The 19,519-nt window shown below is 43.9% G+C and overlaps 1 protein-coding gene across 2 annotated transcripts; it reads right to left on the bottom strand.

The window, feature by feature from the left end:
• Window positions 1-1,792: 1,792 nt before the first annotated feature.
• Window positions 1,793-18,531, bottom strand: RLBP1 (retinaldehyde binding protein 1). Of its 2 annotated transcripts, XM_077317665.1 has the most exons (9): window positions 18,451-18,531; window positions 17,886-18,066; window positions 15,676-15,702; window positions 13,157-13,285; window positions 10,586-10,790; window positions 8,819-8,997; window positions 4,592-4,750; window positions 2,920-3,030; window positions 1,793-2,515 (listed from the first exon to the last, which is right to left on the bottom strand). In XM_077317665.1, the coding sequence occupies exons 3-9, from the start codon at window positions 15,685-15,687 to the stop codon at window positions 2,357-2,359; spliced, it is 954 nt and encodes a 317-aa protein (XP_077173780.1). In that variant the 5' UTR covers window positions 15,688-15,702; window positions 17,886-18,066; window positions 18,451-18,531; the 3' UTR covers window positions 1,793-2,356. The 2 variants fall into 2 exon arrangements, with proteins under 2 accessions (XP_077173780.1, XP_077173779.1); XM_077317664.1 differs by lacking the exon at window positions 18,451-18,531 and having other exon boundaries at window positions 17,886-18,268.
• Window positions 18,532-19,519: the final 988 nt, after the last annotated feature.

The raw sequence follows: 19,519 nt of genomic DNA, 5'->3' as shown, positions 1-19,519 counted from the left end.
GACCAATACAGAGAGGCCAAACAGAGTTTGTTTCTATCTTTCAGCTTTCCCCAGACTTGGGACAGGGTAGTGTCATTCTGTGTTTTAACAAAGGAAAATCCTGCACAAATCAGTGGCAGAGATCCCAACGACATTTCTGCTCTCCTGTTATGTCTCTGCTTGTGGGAGTGGCTGAACTATCCCCCGCCCAAGCTCTACTCCTTTTAGAAAGGCTCCAACCTTCACACCAGGCATCCTGCTTGGCTTGGGTCTGAGCCAGTGGTCCAATGAATGCACCTCTTGTAGGATTTTCAGGCTCTTTCCATTTCAGAGGGACCCCCGCTTGGTTCGCTTACAAGTTAAATAGGGATTTGGTTTGAGAAATTGGAATGGCAATGAGGCGGAAACTGTTGTGAATTTAATTTCATGGGGGAAAAGTAGGAATGGGATAAAGAAAAGAGAACCTTTTCTGTGACTTGCTTGCTTCCTGACATCTTAAATATGACCCCATATGTGGGTCATATGAATAAAGCAATCAAGTTGATTCTCTCTGTACTGGCCACTTAAATTTCCGTATTTAAAAAGTACAGGAAGCTGTTAGACAGTAGAAGCTTCAGGATGTGGCTGGGTTGTTTCTTCCAGTGGTTAGAACGTTGGACCAGGAACTGGGAGATCTGGGTTGAGATTCCCACTCTGCAGTGAATTTTGCTAAGATACTTTGGGCCAGTTGCACACTTCTCAGGATTGACTGCCTCGCAGGATGGTTGTGAGAATAATTTCGAGGAGGGGAGAACCATTGACTGAGTTCCCTGATAGACATGGTGAAAGACAGAAGAAGAGTTGGTTCTTATATGCCACTTTTCTCTACCCAAAGGAGGCTCAAAGTGGCTTACATCACCTTCCCTTTCCTCTCCCCACAACAGACACCCTATGAGGGAGGTGAGGCTGAGACGGCCCTGATATTACTGAAGAAGAGTTGGTCCTTATATGCCACTTTTCTCTACCTAAAGGAGGCTCAAAACGGCTTCCATTCGCCTTCCCTTTCCTCTCCCCCCAACAGACACCCTGTGAGGTGGGTGAGGCTGAGAGAGCCCTGATATCACTGCTCGGTCAGAAGAGTTTTATCAGTGCCGTGGCGAGCCCAAGGCCACCCAGCTGGCAGCATGTGGGGGAGTGCAGAATCGAACCTGGTATGCCAGAGTAGAAGTCCGCAGTGTTCAAAAGTGTTGGCAGGGACCTACCATTCACTAGGATTACAAACAATGCAGTACATTATAGAAAACTGTAGAATAGATAAAAAGGTAAAGGTATCCCCTGTGCAAGCAACTGGGTCATGTCTGACCCTTGGGGTGATGCCCTCTAGCGTTTTCATGGCAGACTCAATACGGGGTGGTTTGCCAGCACCTTCGCCAGTCATTACCGTTTACTCCCCAGCAAGCTGGGTACACAATTCCAGTGTGCCTCATAGGCATAATTTATAGAATCATAGTTGAAAGGTTAGAACCACCTGCTCAAAACAGGAGCAACCTAAAGCATCCAGGATAAGGATCTACCCAGCTGCTGCTTGACGGCTGCCAGTGAGGGGGAGCTCCCCACCTCCTTAGGCAGCCCATTGCACTGCTGAACTAGAATCCAAGAGGGGGAAGGGGTCATGCAGGCCCCTGCTCAATGTAGGATCAGCCTCAAGCATCCCTATCTTCTACACAGATTGGAAAAAATTCTGCATCATCTCAGTTTGTTACCTTATGCATGGATTCAGTGAAACCCTAGTTATTGATGTTTTCATCTGTAGGTAACACAAAGGGAGTCAAAACACCTTTGTCATTGTTTATTTAAAAAAACCAAAACAGGTCCTTCTGAACTGTCCTGCGGTGAATGAACCATCCCTGCTGCTTACAATGCCACAAGGGCACATTTTAGTCTGTTTGGTCTTTGTTTCCCTCTCGCTTCCTTTCTGCACAACCAATACTGGGGACCTCAGATACATAACTGTGGCTCCTACATTTCATGCTTGTTCCTACTGTTCATTTGATAAATGTTAAATTTTATGGGAAGTAGGCACTTCTCAGCTTCTGTATTACCCAGGCACTTGGATTCAAGGCAGACCAATCCAGCAGTACCTCTCCTTTTCTCTTGGCCTTATTGCTACTGACATTTCTCACCGGCTCTTCTGGTTTCCTGGGGTGTAGAACAGGTAAAAAGGGGAGAAGATTCTGGGGCAGAAAGGCCAGGAAATGTGAGAAGATGAGCATTCTGGAGTTTTATGGTCATGGTAGAAGATCTTTTCGACCAATGCTACGTTTAAAAGGATGTCTAGGTTTGATGGCCACCTCTGACCCTATTTTCTAGATTGAGATGCTGCTTTTTCCTCTTTTTCTCAGAGAGCTGTGTCTTCACCATCCATCCGGGGCCCAAAAAGTTTCTCAGCTGTGTCTTTGCCATTGTATTTTGGCAGGTTACCCCCAAAATCTGCTGGCAGGATATCAGCATCAATCTCTTGGTAGAAAGTCTCCAGTTCATCGCCATGCACGAAGACCTGAATGTTAAGAAGAAAGGGGAAAGGGGATGAGCAAATTGTGTCTTGGAGGGCTGCTGGGAACCACGAACATGCTGAGTTGCTTGCTGCTTCCTCCTTTGCTGCCACTGACTGGCGCCAAGTCCAGAGGGGCCCCTCAGCTCAGACTCAGTCTGCAGCCGTGGAGAAGGAGGTGATGGTGGGGTGACCACTCTGCTTGTTCCTTGGCCTTTTAGTGTTCCAGTCTGCCCCCATAAGTTTTGTGTTTTGCTGCACTGTATCAGGAAACACGGAAATGGCCAGACAGCAGTTTATGGCTGTCCTCGCCGGCTTCCTCTGTAAAATCTAGTTCTGGTCCACATCCTTTGCCTTTATTTTGACAATGTGTCTTCTGTAGCACATGTACCCAGAGCATGCATACTTACTCTCTCCAGCAGTTTGTTCTTCAGGAAAGGTTTGACCACGTTGTAGGTTGTAGTGAAGTACCAGGGCTGATGGATGAAGTGAACAGCCTTGAAACGAGCTGGGAAGGAATCCTAAGAATTCCAAAAGTCACACAGGGTATGCATTCAGTTGGGAGAGCAGAAATTGAAAGGAGAGAATGGCCAGGATAGGATACTTCAACATCCTGCAAGTCTGTCCTCTGACATCTAGATTAGAATCATAGAGTTGGATGGGGCCAAACAGGCCATCCTGTCCAACCGCCTATTCTGCAGGATCAGCCTAAAGCATCCATGGAATAAAATTTAGCTTCTTTTATTTCATAGAACTGTGTCCTTCCACCAGCTGACTATACCTGAAGCACCTTGTTTGTTAAGGATCTGACACAAACGTTACTTGGCTGGGCTGGGCTATGTCTTGTAGGGAAATCTCTGGAGCCTAATTTGAGTCAGGAGGGAGGGATTCTGAAAGCTCTGCTCCGAAATCAGCTTGTTCCCTCTGCACGTGTGCAGTTTAACTGTTGTTCTTCTCTCTCTGCCTCTCTCCGGAGGGGATGGCTTTTATATTGTTGTGAAGTAACTTGAAGAAATCTAAATGTAACTATTTAACTCAGCTTCAGCTTTCTTAATATAAATATGTGTGCTGCATATATACATACACACATACTCATCCACTATGAAGAAACTTCAGACTGTGCTGCATTAGAAGAAGAAGGTGGAATATTCTGCATCTGGTGAGAGCTGGGATATTCCCCCAAGGGAAGAGACAGGCTATCCCATCTTTAACATATCTGTCATAAAATGCATTGCCAGGTACCACAGATATAAATTGGCTATCCCAATTAATGATATTATTTTTACTCAAAATACAAGCATGCTTAAAACATTAACCCTTTTGCAGTATTTCCTTACAGCATATCCCTGATGCCCATGGTAAGTATCTGTCCATTCACTGCTTGAAGACCACTAGCAAGGGGGAACTCACCACTCAGCCAATTCCTCTGCTGAACTACTCTGTGAAAATGCTTTTCCTGGTACCTTTTTCAAAAATTATTTTTCATATTTCTATACTCCCTTGCGGCTCACAGGGGTTTACATAGAACATAGGAATATTACAGCATGTCATAACATTGGGCAAAAACAGTGGTTTCAGTGTATAAGATCTTGCTTAGTACCACATGAACTCCTACCAGAAGAGGAATGTGCTTCTCCATTCCGGAAAGGTTTACCTGATCTTTTGAAGCTTCTGGGTTTGACTAATGGGATGCATTCTGGGCTTTCTGAACTGAAATCCGGAGTCAGCTCACATTCATCACTCGTGAATGTATGTGCTGCTACTGCTCTCATACTCCCATCACCTCAACATCCCTCCTGTTATTTGCAACATGCTCACACAACTGCAAAGGGGATTCCATTACAGAGGAAAACACTTGGGCAATTCCAGCGGTGGCCAAGAAGAAAAGCCATGTTTGAGCATCACCTCAGGAACACCTACTGCTTTGCAGGGACCAGTAGGAGAGGATCAAGGAAGACTAGAAGAGCCAGATGCCCTACAAAGTACAGAAGCAAGGCTTTTGCTTCCTCCTAGCTTTCCTGTCTATGGCTTGTGGCTGGGCCCACTGCTTTCTTTAGATTGCTAGGAAGTTGGTGTTCTCACCTGCAACATGTCCACCATCTTCTTCAGTTCTGAAGGTTTGATGCCAGAAGCCTGCTGCACCGTGAAGCCCTTGAAGTTCTCAATGATGCAGAAGCCATTGATTTGGGTTTCCTCATTCTCCAGCAGCCGCTCTAGGATCACACAATAGGCACGGAGAATCTAAGAAGGCAGAGATGCAAAGTAAAGGACTGTCCTAAATCTCTGGATCCAACCCCCGTCAAGTCTTTTTATTATTTCCCCCCCAAAAATAAGCAAACAGAGCAGTTTAAAAATATTGTACATTATATATTGGCAGTCTTCAAGCAAATGTTGGATACACACTTTTCTTGAATGCTTTAAGATGCTTTCAGCTGATCCTGCGTTGAGCAGGGGGTTGGACTAGATGGCCTGTATGGCCACTTCCAACTCTATGATTCTATGATTCTATATTATGAAATATAAAAAGATAAGCATCCAAGTTATCCCCTTTTCCTCCCAATCAAATTCTCAACATTAGTTCTCCCCATCTCCTCCTCATCCACATCTTAACAATATTTGATATTTAACAAAGGTTTACTGCTGTTAATACTTTCACGATTACTACTTATTCCATTTTCTGTAAATCCCCATTAGCATTTAAACAAAAACATTATACCATTCAGAACAATAATTCAACATGTTGGATGTCAAGAAAGAGAGAACAAAAAGTAATGCAACTTCTCAATTCATGTAACATTATATGTTCTCATAAATGTAACTTCTGCTTTCATAACAGACTCCATCCTTCCTCAAATTTTGAAATTGATTTGTTTTTCAAATATGACATTAATTTTACCATTACAGCATATTCAGATATTTTATCATTCCAGCATTCTAAGCTTGAACAAACAATGCTTTTCCATTTCTATGCATAAATCGTTCTAGCTGCAGTCACCATGTATTTGAATATCTCTTCCAAAATTTTTGATAGTTTGTTGGCTAATATTCCCAAATAGTATATTCTTAGGGTCCATAAGAAAACTGGATTTTTTACATTTTGCATTCTTCCATGTACTTCCTACCAGTTTTTTTTTTTGCAGGTTTGCAACATATGATCAAAAGTTCTATTTATTGCGATTTCCAGAATTTTTTAAAATAATTTTGTCTATTTTCTCAATACCCTTGGGAGCGATCTACCATCTAAAAATACTTTATACCAGTTTTCTCTTAACATCTGGATGGCACTATACTTAATTTGTTTATCCTACATGCCCATTATAACAGGTATTTGCTTTCTAAAACTCTGCATTATACATTTTTTTCAAAGTACAGATGCAAGGTTTTTGCTTTGTGTGAGCATTTTTTTCACTTCATACATATATTTTTTCACTTCTTCTGTTTTCTTATTAAATAAGTAGCTTGTATATCCGTCATAGTAAAATGAAATCTGTTCAAACTCAGACTTTTCTCTTGAGGGTCCACCTTCTATAATTCATTATTTCCTTTAATCTTGAAAACGACTGATAATCTATTAGCCATTGAACATTAAATCTTTAATATCTTGTCAAGATTTGAATTTCCTTTGAGCATTTAGAATATTACCACAAGTTAAAAGTCATTTCATTTCTTGTATCAGTAGAGAGTTTGGAGGACTCAATGTTTTGATGTGAGAACCACATTCTCAAGAGTCCATTTCTGATTATATACCTTTTTTTCTTGTGTTGTAGTTGTTTTAGTTGATTGCTCTATCTTCCCATTGTAACAGAGAAGGTGGCTGAATTTTTGACCACAGTTCTGCAAGACAAAACTTGCACCTGCAAGAAATATCTTGTCTCTTATATTCCTTTAGGATGGAGTCTGTATAATGATTTTCCCTGTAGTTACTTTTTTTAGCAACCAACTTTTAATTTTTATTTTCATGTCCTATACATGTTTTAATTCATATTATTTGTTATATCCATTGTTCTATGTTTAGGTTTTATTATTATCACAAATATCTATTCAAAGTAGTCTGAATGTATCTGACTATTATTATGTAGTTGGATCACTGTTACCGTGCCATTAAAGGTTTTTGAAGTTTGACATTTCATTTCTCTATCCACAAATTATTGTGTAGGCTTTCTTCTAGATCTGCTAATTCCAGTTATACTATTCATTATTTACGGTCTTTAATCCAATCTGCAATCCAAACTAACCCTGCCGCTTAGTAATATAATCTTTTATTTGGAACTGCCAAGCCTCCTTGTTTATATTGAAAATATTATATTAGACTATATTATATCCTATTTTAAAATGTATTCTAAGACTTCTCCTTGGTTTCTTGCGATTCCAAATAAATTTGTTTACCTGTCTTTGGCACTCTGTCAGAGTATTTCTTCTATATACATTGGCAGCATTTGAAATAAAAAAATTAATTTTGTAAGTACATTCAATTTTACTGCTGAAATTATACCCAACCAGGAGATTTTTAACTTTTCCCATCTAGATAGAACTGCTTGTACCAATTTCCGGATCTTCTGGTAATTGTTTTTTTAAATGATTGCAGTTTTGTCTCATCACATTTATTCACATGTACTTGAAAGAATCAGTAGCTAATATGCATTTTGTAGTCTTTATACATTTTTCTTCTTGTTGCATTAAAAAAAATTGTTAACATTTTTGTCTTTTTCTTGTTAATTTTATACCTTGAAAAGGATCCACTGTATACGCAGTGATTCTTGTGTATCCTAAGCTGTATCTCATTTTATATTGTGTATCTCATTTTAAATTCTGTGTCATCCACCTTTATTCCTTTAATCCTTGTCTTATCTTTATAGCTACATTCAATTCAAAAATTTAGGGCCACAGTCCATATTCTGAAGTATGTTCAATTAAAAAGTGCCAATTTATATTATCAAAAGCTTTTTCTACATTCAAAAATAAAAATATAGCTTTTTTCTTGTTCACAAATGTAATTGTGTCTATTATAAATCGTATATTTTCTTTCATGTACCACTTTGGGACACATTCTGTTTGATCATTACGTATTAAATCTGGGATGCACTTTCTTTACAGTTGGCACGTAGGAAGTTAAGGAGGATTTGTATCTATTCAAGTTAGACTATAATTTCAGATTTGAACATTGTTTCAACCATTGTTTCAGTGGCTTCCCAGGCAGAGAGAGGTTTCCCAATACCTCTTTACCTGAGCTGATTTAAATGGAAATGTTGGGGGGTGAATTTGTTTGCATGAGAAGACAAAACTCACTGGAAAAGAAAAGAAGTCAGTAGGAAAAGAGAAAGGCAGCAGGAAAAAGCCATGAGGTGGATTGACTCAGTAGTTGAAGCTAAATCCTTCCATTGTAAGACCTGAGCAAGGCTGTTAATGACCTCCAGTGTTTTAGAGGTCATTAATTAAGAGCCTCTTGTGGCGCAGAGTGGTAAGGCAGCAGACATGCTGTCTGAAAGCTCTGCCCATGAGGCTGGGAGTTTGATCCCAGCAGCCGGCTCAAGGTTGACTCAGCCTTCCACCCTTCCAAGGTCGGTGAAATGAGTACCCAGCTTGCTGGGGGGGGGTGTAAACGGTAAGGACTGGGGAAGGCACTGGCAAACCATTCTGTATTGAGTCTGCCATGAAAATGCTAGAGGGCGTCACCTCAAGGGTCAGACATGACCCAGTGCTTGCACAGGGGATACCTTTACCTTTAATTCATAAGTTAACAGTAAATTGCTAGTGACTTGATGGTATATAAATACTATAGTACTTCAGAGTGAGTGGAAGAATGTATTTTTTCTCAATGTAAGAAAACAAATTCCTTGCAAGAAGGGCAAATAGAGTAAAAGTTTTAGCTCAGTCTACTCTCTTGTGGGCTACTTTTCTACTTGGAGGTTTTTTAACATACGAAGAAAGCATAGCAATTGTATTTTCCATGTGTTTCAAATGCCACCGCCCATTCTAAAATTTCATTCAACCTGAACCGTAACTAAGACGATAGTAGGAAACCCAAAGGGAGAAAGAGCTGATAGTCCTCCCCTACACTGCCGCACAAACATTCTCCCCCTCCCCCCCATTTATTTCCATCCATCATATTATTCCTGGTTTATATGTTTGACTTCTTGAAAACTAAGATTTTGGAGCCTCTAAGTATGCTCAATGGTCTGGTGGAATAACTTAATAAGATATCCATTGAAATCTTTGCATCTATATTTCCCCTGATACTTAGTTCCTTAAAGTAGAATGAAACTGGTCCCAGTCTATAGAGTCAATAAAGTTTGTCTGTAAGATGCTGACCTCATCGAAGGTGATTTCTTCATAGTCCCAGTTCTCAATGTTGAACAGCAGTACCACCCGCCCGTACTTATCCCTGCTGGATAAAATGCCTGGGTAGCCAGCCTCGATGGTACTGCACACAGCCTCTGGCGTCAGGTTCTCAAAAAGCTCTGGATACTGCTGGCGAAAACTGACGTAGCCTGCGGTCAGAGAAAGAAAGAAGGGTTCGGTTGAAGAGAGAGCCTGAATCCACCATCTTCACAGGGCAGATTCTGGACAGCATAATTAGGAACCCAAAGGTTGAGCTGCAAGGAGAATTTTCAAATGCAAATATTTATTGCAATCAAGGGCACACGTTAAAAATTACAAAAATGGATAATTCACAATTGTATACCATATATCATTTCACAACGACACAAGGAATTGAGACCAAATGCGTTTCAACCCAAAGGGTCTTCCTTAGTGCTCAAGTTATTTTAAAATGCACTAATACATCACTTTTGGGAGATTGCTGGATGGTAAAGAAAGTCCTTGTCCCCTGCCACTTCCAGACTCCCTTCCCCTACTTACCTGTGTGGCCCGCTTCCACCAGTCTTCTTAGGCTGCTCCTGCTCTCTAGAGACCAGGAGAAGTCTTGGAAACCTGGCAGAGGTGGCCCCAGAACTGAGGCCCGCTTGCTGCCTCTGTTATGTCTGTGGGCATTTAGACACAGATGCAAATGAGGGTTCTCTGCTAGCCAAGGAACTAACCAATCAAGGAGCCTGATCATTCTGCCAGAGCCAATCCGTTTGCTCTGCTTAGGGCCAATCGGATTGCTCTGCTTAGGTGCCAATCGGATTGCTTTGCTAGGGCCAATCAGAGGCAGCAGCTGGCTGCCTGAAAGGTATAAAAGGGCATGAGTTTGCCTTTTTCTCTCTGTTCAGTAGTTGTATCCTGTTGCTGGAGTTGCTAAATAAAAAAGAGCTGTTCTGAAGAATTGGAGTCTGTGATCACTGAACCCCCAGACCTAATAGCCTCCACCAGTGTTCCTAGGCTGCTCCTACTCTCTGGAGAATGGGAGCGGCCTTGGAAGCCTGGTGGAGGCGGTGCCAGTGCAGCAAGACCCAACACGGAGGCCCCCTTGCTGCTGCTGCTTCCACCAGTCTTCCTAGCCTGCTCTCTAAAGAGCGGGAGTAGCTCTGGTGGCCATGGCACCCAAGCAGCAAGCCCCAGCACTGAGGTGTGTTCATTGCTCTGGCTCCACAGCTGTTGGCGAGTGTCTTCCGAGGCCACTCCTCCTTGGAGGGCGGGAGCAGCCCTAGAAGACCGGCCGCGGTGCCAGCACCACAGCAATAAGTGCGCCTCAGTGCTAGGCCTTGATGCTCTTACGCCATTGCCGCTGCTGCAGGCCATCCACTGGTGCACTCGCTAAGGCAGGATCAGACATTACATCCGTTATCATTTCCGTTATAGGAACCACGCCAATAGATGTTCCACATCAACTTGGGTGCACTGCCCAAATACAAATGTATGCCCCCATATTTACAAATATTAGATGATCCATCAACTGAAAGGGCCTACCTTTAAAGTGTACTCGATCCAACATGTATTCAACTGTCTCTTTTCAAAGCTAGACCAAAACTATATGTGACTGTAGAAGATTTTTGTGCTCAAATCCAACTATCACATATATGTGACGGTAGAAAATATCTAAGAACAAAGAGGGGCTGAATCTTTTCCTTCCTGTTCTCTGAGTTTACTACTCTGCTCAGTAAATAGGGAAGATGCCGGGAGAGGAAACACACACACCTTTAAGCAGATCGTAAGCCCTGCTGACATCAAACTTTCGCGCACGGATGAAGCGGAGGAAGAAGGCGCCATCTTTTCCATTCACTTTCTCAGCTACTGCCTTACAGATGTCTTCTCCTCCATCAGCTCTCTCCAGGACCAGGTCCTGCAGCTCTTTCACGGCTGACTCCCGCTTCTCTGGGGTCTCATTGAGTTCGTCTTTGGCCTGTGAAGATGAAGAGAATCTAGCCTGCTAATGTTATGTAGGGCAGAAGGAAAAGGAAGTTAAAGACATTTGAATGCCTGCCTCAACCCTGGATGTTCCTTGGTACCTGGCCTAACTTCTGATATCTGATGAGGTCTGTCTACCCTGGGCCAGTGAGGTGAGGGCAAGTCAGTCTCTTACTTCATCCTCCTGCTCCATTCACTAGGAGCTTTAAGGTGAGAAGCATTGGCACCTTTGCAGAGCTTCCCCCCCAAAGGCAGCAAGCACATGTGGGCTCTTGAGGAGATTGCACACAGGCCGCATGGAGTCCTCTTTGCCCTGTTGCAGGTCCTCGGCTATTAGGAGTACTGGTTGAACTAATGTGGGACTGACAATTTGCCTTACATTTCAGCTTTACAAAACATGTCCAGGTCTTTGTTTCACAGACTTATCCTTGGGGAAGCGAGAACTTGGAATAGAGGGGACAGATGCTCAGAAAAATCTCTGAACAAGGTGTTGAAATAGTTCACAGTTTTGATACGTATAATTCTATGAAAAATGTCTTCTTAGCTCAGAGAAGAGTTCACCCAGCAGAAGCAATAAATTGGAAGGTTTTGGGATTCTCATCTTGGTTTCATGTAATTTGGCCTATACATGACGGCCACACTCCGAACTTCCCCACGTCTCTGATATATGAGATTATCTGACCTTTCTGAAAGTGAACATGTAACAAACTCTATTTTATCTTTTAATCCTAAAACACAGGATAAGGAATAATACGTATATCTTTCTGTTTCTTTTTATTTACACATGCAAGTACATTTTGTCTCATTGTGATTTCTTCATATTTACCCATTTTGAGAATGGTAAGATTGATTTTAAATAAAAAATATTTTAAAAAATGAACATGAGTGAAGTTGGGCTCAGAGACCAGGTCTTCCTTTGGCACCTGGAAAAAATAAAACTTCGGACTTCTCTTCAGTCAAAGGGCTGAACTCTATAGAGAGTGGATATCGAAGACACTAGCTTTCTCAGTATAGCCCTGTGATTTAGTGGTTATGGAGTCTTTCTCAGCTTTTTTACCATTGGGAAACCCCTGAAATATTCTTCAGGCTTCAAGAAACCCCAGTTGTGATCGTGCAGAATATGGTTGGGAAACTTAGCTGTGTATACCTTCAACTGGGCCCTTTCCCCTTCCCACTTCTTCCAGGTTCATCATTTGTCATTTTGGGAGGGAGGGGATGGGTCAACCTGACCATATACAATTATATCACCCAATAAACGTTGAACAATGTTTTTTAAAAAAATCATTAATTCCCACCCATTCAGGAAACCCGTGGCTGTCAAGAAAACCCAGGTTTTGTGAAACCCTGGTTGAGAAAGCCAGGATCAACATGCTGATTTGGAATAGGCTTTCATGTCTGTTTTGAAAGGAACGCTTCTCCTATGAGGTGGGTTCATCCTTTACAGCCACCAGTGAGACTTCTGTTCTTGTCATGTGACTCTGAAGGCCCCTGACAGCCTATCATATGGCTTCAGCTTCCATGTGGATATTTAAGACGGGTCCCAGGTCCAAAAGGGCTGAAGACCACTGCATTAACTAACTAGGCAGATAAACTTCTGTAGTTGATTGCCATAAAGACCAAAGGGAAAGAGATGCCTTTGAAGAAAAGTCTCATGCCAAACGTGTGCCACAGCAACTAAATAGAGCTTCCACTTTCAGAGGCAGTATACCTCTAGATTCAAGGTGCTAGAGAACAAAGGAAGGGGAAGGCTAGTGTTTCTGAGTTGTTATTTTTTTAATCATCTTTCTAGCGAGCATCAAAAACAGCACGCCGGACTAGGTGGCCTGAGTCTAAGGGGATTAATTTCACTTGTTGGGCATAAGAAGCTGGCTAGAACATCATTCAAACTGTGTCTGATTTGGGAAGTTATGGCCATGATAACTTCCAGGCCTGGTATTTGCAAAGGTTAGAAACTACGCCTCTTAGAGAACATAGGTTGAGTTAGCAGAATACTGGATGCTTTTTGTTTAACACACAGCCACAAACAAAAAATACTGTTTCCTGTCTCTTGTCAGTGCAAAACTCCCTTATAGTGGTTGATTTTGCCATGTTCATTTGGCCAGTGGTAACCCTGCTTCAGATCCCACCAACAGAAATGGATGCACAAGAAGGTGACTCTCCTTGCCTCTGCTTAACTGCAGGGTGGCATCTAGTGGCCAATTGTGCATATCTCCAACATTTCGCAGCTGAAAATAGAGTCATCCTTGTAGCACCCTCAGCTCAAGCCAAGCCCTCCCTCCCAGCAAATTAGGAAAAGAAGCAGCATCTTGCAAATGCCCAGTTCCACCCCCCTCTGGAGGTGCCCTTGAAACCCAGCCTCACCTTCTGCAAAGTGTGTGCGGGGATATTCTCACATTTCCCAAAGACTGGTCCGTGGTCCTTGGTGGTCAACCGCTCAAGTTTCAAGCGTAAGGCCTGCTCCTCCTCAGAAACGATCCTAAATGTACCAGGCTGGGGGGGGGGGGGGGGAAGTGTGAAACCACAAGAGGAACTGAGCTTCAGGGCTTAATGGAATGCCAGTTTGAACTGTCAGGAAAGAAAACGCTCTCCAGAAGGTTCACAACAATAATAAAATACAATACACCCCCCCCTAAAAACACCCCATACATTACGATTAATCAGATGGCGATCTATTCCTATAGGAGCTCTAATCTCCCCCCCCCCCATTCAGGTCATGGGTCAAGTTCTCTTTTACTGAGAGCGAGGGACCAGATCTAATCAAACATTGGGAGGGGATCCCCCAATGCAAACACCGAGACCCTATCCTGGCCTCAACCAAATGCCTGTTGAGGCTAGTGCAGACAATTCAATGTGGAAGAACTAACTCCCAGCACATTTTTAAAAAATTAAAAATAGTCATTGGGTCTCTGATTTGGATCAGAAACATGGTTGTCAGTAGACGGGGCTATAGCACTTCGCCCCTGCCCTGCTTTCATCACAGCAGCCTCTCCCCAGTCCTGTTAGTCCCAGTCCTTTCCCTCTATTGGGGCAAATAAGAGAGCTGGGAGGAGGAGTTTTTACAGTGAAATCTGCTGTTGCCCAGGGAATGGGTTAAACTTCCTCCCCATTTACTATATTTTACTATTGAAAAATCAAATAGTGTCTTCTGGCTGCTCTTCAGCCTTAAAAATACAGTGCTGCTCACATCTTCCACATCCCATCTGGTTTGCATCCCAGGGGAAGAATTGAAATTCTCGACCCATTACGTGGTGGTTCTGTAATGCAAGGGTAGTCAACCTGTGGTCCTCCAGATGTTCATGGACTACAATTCCCATGAGCCCCTGCCAGCGTTTGCTGGCAGGGGCTCATGGGAATTGTAGTCCATGAACATCTGGAGGACCACAGGTTGACTACCCCTGCTGTAATGTATGTGGTCTGTTATATTGTTAAGCATTTATAGGGTTAATATTGTTCTCGGTTGTTCCCAGGTGCCGGACATTTGGAAAATAGGGTTATATAAGAGGTGTGGGTCTGCTCACTAGTTTCCAGTTGCTGCTGAGATTGTGATCTCAACAAAGAGGATTGTTGTGTTTGAGACGGCATCCATTGAATGCCTTGATATATTGCACTGGCGACAAAGGTGGGACGGTGACCCAGGAGCACATCAAGGAATTTGACCCATCTGATCCCAGCAAGTAGGGGAACTATGCGGCCTGTTTCAAATTTTGCACGGCTGCTAATGGCATCACCGTCCCCGGAGGGAAGAAAGCAGCCTTCCTGAGCGTGTGTGGGCCCACGCCCTGTGATCTCATGTACATTTGGACTTTGCTTGGCCCTTTCAGAGACAGACATTCTTAATTGTTGTTGACGCCCTGTTAAATGGTTAGAAGTTCTTCCTGTGGGATCCGTGATGTCATGCATAGTCACCCAGAAGTTGCATTGCTTGTTCACGATGCATGGCCTGGCCGAAGTTGTCACAGATTATGGACCTCAATTTGTGCCTGCTGAATTCTGTATGTTCCTGCAACATGGCCTTATCTGCCAAGTGACATCCGCCCTTTTCACCTCTCAACCAACAGGCGGGTGGAACACATGGTTTGGATGGCCAAGTATGCCCTGTCTTGCAATGTCCCGGGTGACTGGGACCAATACCTCATTAGTTTATTCCTTGTCCAGCATGTTACTTCCTGTACCGCCACAGACTGGAGCCCAACAGAACTTCTGATGTGGCGCAGGCTGACCACGATGTTGGACAGACTGCACCCCAACCTGGGGGATCAGCATCCTGCCGTCAACATTAGGGGGAATCATTTGCAAGTGTTTGCTCCCAATGACCCCATGTACCTCTGCAACTAAAGTTGCAGGGCCCTCTTGGCTGCCAGCCACGGTGACTGACCCCATCAGGCCTGTCTCTGTTGGACAGGTATTTCATCGGCAAGCGGACCAGCTGTGTTACTGGGTGTTGCTGATTAACTCATTGCTTGTGTGACCCCTCAGCCCACCTCCGTTCCTGCCCTCACTGGCCCTTCCTTCAGAGGAACCACAGGGGGAGAGAGACCCGGCAATGAGTGGTGCGGGAGAAGCCACCTGGGACTCCCAAGACCTGCCAGCTGCAGTGATCTCACCTGTTCAGAGTGGGCTGCGGTGCTCAACAAGAGCTCTGGTTATGGGGTGGTATGTTCACCAACAAGGTCTTCTGACATCATGTCTAATTGGACACTTGCTTAAAAACATAGGAAGTGCCTTGCTAGATTAGCCTGTATCTTTTACAAACATCTCAGCAACCATTATGAAGAAAGGTAGAGAAAAGTAGAATCTCAGTCTCCCTGGGTAGCCAGCACTTCATCCCTATGAGCGTTACTGGGAAAACTGCACAAACAGAGCAAGGGATTGTTACTCACCACCGAAGTCATGCTGTTTCCACACACCTGCAGAAAGACAGCATGGATAAGCTTGAGTTAACAACTCCTCCTTCTGTGCCTTTCATGAAGCTTAATTATCCTGAAATGTCAAGAAGAGAGCCTCCACAGGCAACTCTTAAAGTAACTCTTAAAGGGCTCTTCATTTGGAGTGTCATTAATCCCACAGTTCCATCCATCCAAGGATCCCAATGACCAACACGTGGAAAAACAGCCCCCGCATTGGTATAGTCCATCTGGCCAGCATCTGGGACAGAAAGCAGCTAACTAGGATGAGGACTGCAGCTCTGCATGGGCTAGGGATGCCAGCCCCCTGGTGAGATTTGGGGATCCCCTGGAATTAGAGTTCACCTCCAGACTACAGGGATCAGTTCCCCTGGAGCAAATGGCTGCTTTGGAGGGGGGACTCTCTGACATTGGACCTCACTGAGCTCCATCCCCAAATCTCCAGTTGTTTCTGCACCTGCATGTGGCAACTTTAGCATAAGCCAAAGACTAGAATGGTATAACAGTGAGCATGCCAGACGGGTACTAGGAGAGCTGATTCCACATCCCCATTCAGCCAAGAATTCCCTAAGTGATCTTTCTATTCAAGGCCAGTCTTGTCTCCTTTGATTGGAAGCAGGGCTGGGTCTTATCAGTTACCACCCGATCCTTCTAAGTGAAGATTTGTTTTATTTTATTTATTTACTATCAGGAATGGATGCCTCAGAGCAGGGGTCTGACATGGCCTATGTTAAGTAAGCAATATAAAAGCCAAAAAAGCATATAATTGGGGTAGACGTTAGTAGGATTTAAAATACAATTGCATTAGTATGAAATCAGTTAAAAATAAAACTCAAGACCCATCATGGAGAGGAGGAATAAGATATAATTGTTGCCACCATAAGGAGCTCCCTCTTTCAGGCCCTGCGGATGCCAAGGACTGAAACCGGGACCTTCTGAATGCAGAGCAGATGCTCAGCCACGGAGCCACAGCCACACTCTCATGTGATGTTGTGTGGGTCACACACACTCCACCAACTTCTCTCATACCCCACGGTTCATTGGATGTCTTATGCTGTATGATTGTATCCCCCCTGTTCTTTCCACTTGAGTCTCAGTGAGAAAAGTGGACAATAAATAAGTGAGATAAATATAGAGACGAGAACCTTGCCCTGGCCCCTGTGCAGAAAGGGCTGGAGTTAAAAATGGGACCGGTTATGCAAAGTGAGAGTGACTAACCCAGGAGCCTGTAGTGAGCTGAACAGCTAAACAGCGATTCTGAGCAAAATGTTACGAATGTTCTGTGCCTTTACAATGTGACTTGTGCAAGAAAAATGGGGAATAATGTTGCTGCATTTGTTCCCCTCTCCATGTATTATCATGGGATTGTTTTTTTTTAAAGCAAGCGGAAGTGAGCGACCTGCCGTGTTTTGTGGTCGGGATGCAAAGGGTGGGAGGCAGTCCTTGGAGAGGGGGCTTATGGTGAATCTCTTTCTCTACTGAGGCTTAAAACAGTGATGGCGAGGAACGTCTAATGGTAGCTGGAAGACCTTGGTGAAAGAAAGACATCCGATGCCAAGGAATGAATCCCAAAGTAAGCCCCAAGTCCTGTCAATTAAACTTGCTTGGAAGAAAGAGGGGGCAGAGCAAACGGTCAAGAGCACTCTTGTGACCATCTGGTTCCCCTTCCAAACCTAGTCCTTGGAAATCTGGCTTGTTTATACATTTTGCATGCAACACCCTCCCCCCCCCCAAAGAAGTCTGCATGCCTTAGTAAGACCCATGTTTACTGAATCAGAATGAGACACAGTCTAGCCAAATAATGGCAGCAGATATTATAAGACTCTGGGGACTTTAGTTCTAAATCAACAAACTTTGGAACAGTCCCGTTTTGTTTGTTTTAGAGGAGATTACAAATGCTGAACATCTGGACTGTGCTCAGTAGGACAGGAGAAAATATTAAAACCAGGGGTAGTCAAACTGCGGCCCTCCAGATGTCCATGGACTACAATTCCCAGGAGCCCCTGCCAGCAAAAGCTGGCAGGGGCTCCTGGGAATTGTAGTCCATGGACATCTGGAGAGCCGCAGTTTGACTACCCCTGATTAAAACTAAATCAGAGAAGACTTCATTGCCTTCTGAACTCTGGAAACTGGTGGTGCGAGAGGAACCTACCAAGCCCACTCCAAATAGAAGTCAGAACACTCACCAGAAAAGCCAAGAGAGCTCCAAATCGGGCAGCACCCAGCCCTGAAGATCACGTCAGCAAAGAGACTGACCAACTCGGCCAGCAATGACCCAAATGGGGCCGGAGTAGAGCGGAAAGGAAATTTCAGGGAGAAAAGCTTCGAAGAGTCACCGGGTTGGGATTAGACCATCACAAGGCATTGCTTGAAACAGTTTAAAAAAAAAAATTAGGTCAGTGCAGCCCAAGTAAGGCACCCCCATTCAAACATTACAAAAGGCAGATGAGGAAAGCGGTGTCTCTTGGCTCGCCGAAGCGCATGGCGGCAGTGACAGAAGGGGGGCAGTTGTTGGGACTCTGGGACTGATTAGGCGAGCATAAAAGCTCCTTATTGTGTAACTGGGGCAGGCTCATTATAGTAATGCTGTGCGGGAAGGAGGAGGGCTTGGGGGGACTCTAAAGGCCAAGAGCTTCCAGAGTGTAAATAATTGCTGTGGGCCTAGCTACATAACTTTGGTTGTGTGGCAAACTGCAGCAGAAAGGAAAGAAACGGGAGGCTGAAGAATAGATAGCAGTCTTAGTAGCCTACCTTACAGGTTTGTTGTAATGATGACTGGGGGTGGAGCTACTTAAGCAGCACAAGTGAGGTGGCAGAAATTGTAGTAAGTCAAACTGCAGGAGTGTTGTCTTTAAAAGAATGTATTAAAAAGTGAGCCTAGCAGAGACAACTGAAACTCAGTCTTTCTTGCCGCTGTGCTAGTTTTCTGATTGCATGGGGGGGTGTCATTGCAAAACCAGCAATTTTTCCCCATGTGCTGTCTGAAGTCTGCTGTTCCATGACTTTGCACTCTATTGGACAGGCCAAACGAGCTCATGCACCTAGAGGCAATTTGAGCTCTTTCTAGAATGCCATGCCAGTACATTGACACTGTCTCCGCCCAGCTATCTCCGGTAATGCCCCATCATCAGTTCATTCCTGCAAATGTTTTGCATTTAGATGAGTGCTGTTTAGCCCTTAATCTAATGCTGCTCACCGATATACAATATCATTAGCAAATGCCTCCCTACCAAATTGAAAGTAAAAAATTAATAAATCAGAACAGCACCTCAAAACAAGGTGACTTTATTTATTTACAATATATGTATATGGTAACACAGATCCCAGGAAGGTATCCAGCGAGGTCCTTGGGCTGAATGGCCCTCAGCCAACTCCAAAAATAGCCCTCTTCCCAGCCATTCTTATTCCCCCAAATTCAGCCAACATATTCTAGAAATGTTTGCATAGAAAAGTGTCTCTGAATAGACACAGAGTGAATCTCCGTCACCATTGAATAACTGAAGGCCTGCTCCAAGGGTGGAGCGAGCAGGAAAACCCAATGCCCAGAGGTTTTAGGGTACAAGCGAGAGAAAAAAAGTTGTGTATTGCAAAATCTTTGTTGAATGCAAGTTTGTTCTCTACTGTTCTGAATGAACTGAACAACTCTGGTTTAGGCATACATACAGGGATCCTGTCTGCTGGAGCATTTTACTCTTTTGAAGGATTTCAAGGGGCTTTCCAGCAAAGCAGGCTTTCCAGAAATGAAGGGGCTTACACAAGGCATGTTTTGTAAGGATGTGGAGGAACGGAGTCACTACCGACAGAGCAAGAAACATACACC

Source organism: Paroedura picta, chromosome 18 (assembly GCF_049243985.1).
Source record: "Paroedura picta isolate Pp20150507F chromosome 18, Ppicta_v3.0, whole genome shotgun sequence".
Lineage (NCBI taxonomy): Eukaryota > Metazoa > Chordata > Lepidosauria > Squamata > Gekkonidae > Paroedura > Paroedura picta.
Note: the sequence above shows the minus strand (reverse complement) of the source record. Positions and strands in the feature narration are given on the sequence as shown.